This window comes from Chrysochloris asiatica, unplaced genomic scaffold (assembly GCF_000296735.1).
Source record: "Chrysochloris asiatica unplaced genomic scaffold, ChrAsi1.0 scaffold00291, whole genome shotgun sequence".
NCBI lineage: Eukaryota > Metazoa > Chordata > Mammalia > Afrosoricida > Chrysochloridae > Chrysochloris > Chrysochloris asiatica.
Window position 1 is genome coordinate 224,236 of NW_006408809.1, and position 7,578 is coordinate 231,813.

Sequence of the window (7,578 nt, forward strand, 5' to 3'; positions counted from 1 at the left end):
TTAATTATATTTTTTTTAACTACTGAGGAACCAAGAATCATATATCTAACAAAACTGTCCATCAAATATGATAGTGAAATTAGGTCATTTTCAGACTAATAGAAATTGAAAGAATTTGTGAAAACCAGACCAATCTTACAAAAAATACTAAAGGGAGTTCTCTGGACAAAGAATTAACAACAGCAGACAACAGCCTGAGACTAACATACATGACAATATCACCTAGACATGACCAGATAGAGAAGTATACAAAGTAAAACAGACCTACCTATAAGACTGAAAGGAGAGAACCAGAGATACAGCTACAAAAACAACAAAAATACCATAAAGTAAAAAGAGGGAATAAGTCATCTACAGAACTTCCAAATGTAGAGGAAATCAGATTTCAAGAAAAAAAATAATAAACAAAAATTAACCTAACTGCAATCCTACAACTAAACCAAGCGTTACTCCTAGCCCTAGCCCAACTCTCACCCCCACACTAACCCTAGTGTTAACCCTAACCCTAACAGTAAATGAAGTCCTAGGCCTAGTAAAGACCTAGTCATCGTCCCAACCCAAACCCTCACCCCCTACTCCTACCCACACCCCACCCTTGCAAAAAGCCACTGAGGCCCAATACTGAAGAGCTTCGTGATTAGTAATCAGAGTTCTGAAACCAGACCACCTTCATTCAGATCTTGACTCACCTTACTAACCATGTAACTTCAAGCTAATGTCTTATAGACTTAGAGAGTAGGAAACCAACTTATGAGGTTACTACAGTGATTAAAACAATATTATACATGTAAAGAGTATAAAGCAGTGCACCCAGCCCTACTATCGAGTCAATCCTGACTCATAGCGGCCACACAGGAGAGGGTAGAACTGTTTCACAGGGTTTCTGCGTCTCTAAAGCTTTACAGAAGCTGGCTGCTTTATATTTTTCCCATGGAGCAGCTGGTGGGTTTGAACCTTTTGGTCAGCAGTCTAATGCTTAACCCACTACACCACCATGGCTCGTTAACACAGTACACAAAGTAGTCCAAAAAAAAGTTAGCTGTTGTCATTCTAAGAAAAGACCTGTTTATATTCCTTATGGAAAGTTCAACTAAACAATGCAAATTGCAAATGGCACTCCAGTACAGAAAGGGCTTCATGGTGAATACCTAAGTTTCTTCAGGGTTTTTTGTTTAAATGGTTTAAAATTTGGCCTATAACCGCAAGTATTAAATCTAACAATTATGAGTTAAAGAAATTGCAAAAGGCTTTAAAAAAAAAAATTTAAGTCTATCTAACTTAAATCCACCTCAAGAAAAATAGTCTAAACATGAACATTGTAGTTAAGAACCATTGAGTTACTTCTGACTCATAGCAACCCTTTATAGGGTTTTTGAGGAGCAGATGGAGGAGGATTTGTGGTTAGCAGTCCAGTGCTTATCCTACAGCACCACACCAAGACTGTTATTAAAAGCAGTGTCTAAAACCTACTGCCATCAAGCCTATTCCAACCAAGTTCTCTCTGCAATCTCTGGGATTCTGCTCCCTCTTCTGTAAGAGGAACAAGCTAAATTAAATCAGCGGTTCTCAAAGTGTGGCTCCTGGAGCAGCAGGATCAGCTTACCTTTTAAACGTAGAAATGTAAATTCCAGGCTCACCACAGACCTACCGAATTACAAAGGTGGACTCCAGCTGTGTTTTGCATGCATGCGCTTGTGAATTGAACTTTTTATTGATTTGAGTGAAGTTTACAGAGCAAATCAGTTTTCCATAGAACACATTTTGTTTTGGGACACTGACTGCGATCCCACTATGTAACATAGCACTCTTCTCACTTCCTGCCTGTCCTTACCTTTTCCCTTCATCCTTCTTCCCTATCCCTTCCTGTCTTCTGATCTTTTTTTTCTGGGCAAATGCTGCCCTTTGGTCTGTATGACTGATTGTTCTAAGTCACACTCTGTTGTTGTTTAGTGTCGTCAACTCTGTACCGACTCATAGCAACCCTGTATAGAGCTTCTAAGGAGTGGCTGTTGGGTTTGAATTGCCAACCTTGTGGTTAGCAGTCCAATGCTTATCTGATAGCATTGTACCAGGACCCCATTCGTTTGGTTGAAAGTGGAGCCATGGAGCTGAGTTCAGTGCCAGGCCTGAAGACTGTGTTTGCACAAGCCTCCACATGATCCTGACGCAGGCCATGTGTGGGCACCACTGCGCTGGATAATCTAAAAGTTTAACCCCTGTGATTCTGGGAATTGGAAATATGCCTAGGAAGCTTAATACGAGGGGGCTTCAAGAAGTTCATGGAAGGGACAGATATTGATATGAGACCACTAAAAAAGGTTTCCATTCTATAGTCAATTTTCCATGATGGTTACCAGGGGTGGAAGGGAAAGGAGAATTGTTCATTGAGTTGAATGCAGACACGTGCTAACTTAGGTGACAGGGAAGTCAGTTAAAAAGAAAAAGAAGCAAAAGAGAAGGAAGAAAGAAAAAAAAGAGAAAATTGCTTTCTTTTTTATGGACTTTTATTTTTCAAGTACTGGAAGAGAAACAATGTATATGTATTTTCTCAAAAAAGAAAAAGAAAACAATTTTAGATAATGTAATTTTTCCATGAATGTTTTGAAGCACCCTAGTATAGTCTGGAGAAGGATATCATGCTTGGTAAGATGGAGGATCAGAGAAAAAGAGGAAGACCCCCAGTGAGATGGATTGGCCAGGTGACAGCATTGATGAACTCCAGTGTGGCGGCTGTAGTGAGGTTGGCCAGGATCGGACATTGTTTTGTTCTGCTGTGCATGGGGTCACTATGAGTTGGTTCCGACTCGATGGCACCTGACAACAACAACAAGTATAGTCTAAAAGTATTAGTACTGATAACCAGTAAATACTAGATTTCAGCAAAATAGCCCTCTAACAGGTATTACTTGATAGAGAGAAACCTTTTGCTTGAAGGAAGTTTCACATTTTGCTAAACAATTCAGGGACTCTGGAGCCTCACATTCCAATGCTGGCAGAATTTCAATGTGATTATGAGAAGAGCAGATGAAAGGGTAAGATCCAAGCAGGTCTGATGTCCTGTTTCGTTTCATTTGGGTTTGGATCTTGGTTTTAATATGATTGCTCTGTCTACTCAGACCTGCCAGTCAATTGCTGATAAACAAACATAACTGGCTCCAATCAAATGCTTCATACCTGCTGAGGATACAGTGATTCCAGCTCAGAGCCCCAACAACAGATAAATGGCCAAGCATAGTTCTCAGTCGAGTTTTAGTTACCACATCCCATAACTGAAAAACATGGACAAGCAGAGTTATGCAGCAGTGGTAATTTCACACATTCCCAAAGACCTGATAGTCAATTAACGTCAATGTAGCCAGTCCTTGAACTAGTGAAAGTTCAGACCCAGCCATTCTTAGCAGCACTTCTCAACTCTGACTGCATATTAGAGTCACCTGGGGATCATCACACACGTTGTGGCAGTCAGGGATTCATTGGTGCAGTGGAGCCCTAGGAAATGGGATTTACTTAAATATCCCCAGATGATGCCAATTTGCAGGCAATGGTTGAACCGCTATCACAACTTCACAAGCACCAGTAGTCATCAAGTTAATTCCAGCTCGTAGCGACCCCATGTGTGTCAGAAAAGAACTGTGATCTGTAGAATTTACAGTTTTCACCAGCCTTTCTCCTAAGCATAGTTTTACCAAATCAAACCGAATTCACTTCCATCGATTTGATTCTAACTCATAAGCACCCTAGAGAACAGACTAGAAAGACTCCTTAGGGCTTCCAGAATTGTAAATCTTCATGGGAGCAGACAGCCTCATCTTTCTTCTGTGGAGCAGCAGGCACATTTAAGCCACTGACCTTGTGGTTAGCAGTCCAATTTCTAACCCATAGCACCTGCAGAGCTTCTTTGATCACACCTCTGTTGTTGATAGGTTCTGACATCTAGCTGGTTCTGACTTATAGCAACCCTATGTACATTAGAACAAAACACTGCATGATCCTGCAAATTCTCACAACTGCTGTTTTTTGTTTGAGCCCATTATTGTGTGTCAATCATTTCATTGGGGGTCTTCCTCTGTTTCCTTGACCCTCCACTTTACCAAATATAATGTCCTTCTCAAAGGACTGGTCCTTCCTGACAACATGTCCAAAGGCGCAATCTGGCTGTACTTCTCCCAAAACAGATTGGTTCATTCTTCTAGCAGTCTGTGATATTTTCAGTATTCTTCCCCATAATTCAAATGTATTAATCCTTCTATGGTCTTCCTTATTCATTGTTCAGCTTTCCAATGCACTCACTGAAAACACCATGGCTTGGATCAGGTACAACTTAGTCCTCAAAATGATATCTTTGCTCTTGAACATTTTAAAGAAGACCCCCAGTGAGATGGATTGGCAAAGTGGCAGCATCAATGGGCTCAAGCGTGGCAATGATAGTGAGGTTGGCCCAGGATTGGGCAGTGTTTCTTTCTGTGCATAAAGTCATTGTGAGTCAGTACCAACTCGATGGCACCTAACAACAACAATTGAATTCTTGATTGCTGTTTCCATGAGTGATGGCTGTGGATCCAAGTAAAATGAAATCTTTGACAACTTCAAGCTTTTTTCTGTTTATCATGATGTTATTTATGGTCTAACTGTGAGGATTTTTGTTTCCTTTACATTGATGTGCAATCCACACTGAAGGCTGTAGTCTTTAATCTTCATCAGTAAGTATTTGAAATCCTCTTTGACCTTCACCAATAAGTACTTCACATCCACTTTGCTGCCAGCAGGCAAGGTTGTGTCATCTGCATATCTCAGGCTATTAATGAATCTTCTTGTAATACCGGTGCCATGTTCTTCTTCATATAATCCCTCTTCTTGGATTAGTAATTCAGTATACAGATTATAGGAGAAAGATGAGGTTTTCTTCTTATCAAAGACTTATAACCTCAGAAACCCTATGCAGGGCTGCTATGAGTTAGAACTGTCTCCACAGCACCTAACAACAACAGCAACATACAGATGGATTGAATATTACGACAGAAGACAGCCCTGACACACACCTTCCCTGATTTCAAACCATTCTCTAGCCATTTGTTCTTTTTGAACAACTGCTTTGCCTCTTGGTCTATGTATAGGTTCCTCATGAACACAATGAAGTGTTCTAGAATTCCCATTCTTCACAATGTTATCCATAGTTTGTTACATTCCACACAGTCACGTGGCTTTGTATATCAATAAAGCATAAATAAACATCTTTCTGTTATTCTCTGCTTTCAACCACGATCCATCTGACTTCAGCAATGATATTCCTAGTTCCACACCTTCATCTGAACCCAACTTGAATTTCTAGAAATTCCCTGTCAATGTACTACTACAACTATTTTTAAATTGCTGTTGTTATGTGCCATGTGCTTCAGGAAAATTACTTGCATTTGATATTAATGATATTAGTCAATGACGTCTGCATTCCATTAGGTCACCTTCCTTTGAAATGGGCACAAATATGAGTCTCTTCCAATTGGTTGACCAGGTAGTTGTCTTCCAAATTTCTTGGCATAGACAAGTGAGTGCCTCCAGTGCTGAATCAGTTTGTTCAAGCATTTCTGATTGTATTCCATCAATTCCTGAAGCCTTGCTATTTGTCAATGTCTTTAATGCAGTTTGGATTTCTTCCTTCAGTACCATCCATTCTTGAAATGGTTGAAAATAAACCAATTCTCTTTGATATAATAATTCTGTGTACTCCTTTCATTTTCTTTGGATGACTCTTGCATCATTAAATATTTTGCCCATAGCTTTCTTCTTTATTGCAACCTGAGGCTTCAGAGTTTTTCTTCCGTCTTTAAGCTTCAGAAATGCAAAGCATGTTCTTCACTTTTGGTTTTCTAACTTCAGGTCTTTGCACATTTCATTATAATACTTTATTTTGTCTTCTTTGAAATTTTCAGTTCAGCTTCATTACTTCATCATTTCTTTTAGTTGCTTTAACTTCTCTATACTCAAGAGCAAGTTTCAGAATCTCTTCGGATACATTTCAGTCTTTTCTTTCATTTCTGTGTTTTTAATGACCTTTTACTTTCCTCATGTATAATGTTCTTGATATCATCCCATAACTCCTCTGGTCTTTGGTCATTAGTGTCTAATGAATCAAATCGGTTCTTGAGATGGTTTCTAAATTCAGGTGAGATATACTCAAGGCATCCTGGTGTGGTGGGATCAGCACTGGACTGCTAACCAACAAGGTCAGTGGTTCAAATCCACCAGGCAGTCACTCCTTGGAAACCATATACAGGATCACTATAAGTCAGAACCGACTGAATGGCACTTCAGAATAACAACAACATACTCAAGGTCATAGTTTGACTCTCATGGACTTGTTTTCATTCGCTTCAGCCTCCTCGCTTGCTAGCTAACACCTCCAGGTTCTTCCAAATTGCAGTAATACCAAATCTGTAAATCCACCTAGAGCTGCCAACTTAATTAGTAAAATGTGAGTACCTGGACACTTTGTCAAATCAGTAATTTCATTTACTGCTATAGATACTCCTTTACTGTCAGCTAGTGGTGATATTCTGACCAATATGAAAAATGACAACTTTGTGAAATAAGCATTCCACAGAAATGAGGGAACAGTGTTAAGTCACCTGGATCCACCAAAATCACTTAACATATGGGAAATATTTTTTGCAATGTTATCCATAGTTTGCTCTGATGGATAATACTGCAAAGAAATAACATTGGGAAGAATGCAAATTCCAGAACACGTAATTGTGCTCATGGGAAATCTATATACATTAAGAGGCAGATCTATTTGATCAAGAGGCAGTCGATCAACTAGAACAAAAGGACACTGAATTGTTTGAAATCAGAAAAGGTATGCACAAGGGTTGTATCTTTTCATCATATTTATTCAATCTGTATGCTGAGCATATAATCCGAGAAGCTGGATATATGAAGAAGAACATGGCATCAGGATTGGAGGAAGGCTCTACAACTTGTGATATGCAGATGACAGAATCTTGCTTGCTGAAAATGAAGAGGACTTCAAATACTTACTAATAATAAAGAGTAAAGATCATAGCCTTCAGTATGGGTTACACATCAATATAAAGAAAATAAAAAATCCTTACAAATGGACCAATAAGTAACATCATGATAAGCAGAGAAAAGACAGAATTGGTCCAAGACTTCATTTTGCTTGAATCCACAATCAACAGTCATGGAAGCAGTAGTCAAGAAATCATAGGACATATTACATTAGGCAAATCTGTTGCCAAGAGTTAAAGTACAAAACTGTCAGTTTCAAGACTAAGGTGCAGACAAAAAAGATGGTAGATCGGGTGGAAGTGCAGTGACGAGCTCTGCTGCCAACAACACAGAATACAGGACCAAGAAGGCTCAGAGGATGGTCCCAGAACTCTGAACCACATATAAAGGAATATTTGGAAGGTTGGAAGACTTACAGTTGGGGGAGTTTGTAGCAGAAGCAAGAAATCCATTGCTTTCTGTTTCGGGATGCTCAGCTGCTCCAGGAACCACCATCTTGTGTGGGGCCAAGTGGGAAAAGGATCAGAGCAGCCACGGACGTCTGACAGAGCC

The 7,578-nt window shown here is 39.6% G+C and overlaps 1 protein-coding gene across 1 annotated transcript in view; it reads right to left on the reverse strand.

Annotated features, from left to right (window-relative positions):
* CDC20B (cell division cycle 20B) overlaps positions 1–7,578 on the reverse strand; it is a 141,056-nt gene that overhangs the window by 46,515 nt on the left and 86,963 nt on the right. Inside the window, 1 exon segment of the mRNA XM_006874662.1 lies at positions 3,175–3,269. Within this exon segment, the coding sequence (XP_006874724.1) occupies positions 3,175–3,269 (95 nt within the window).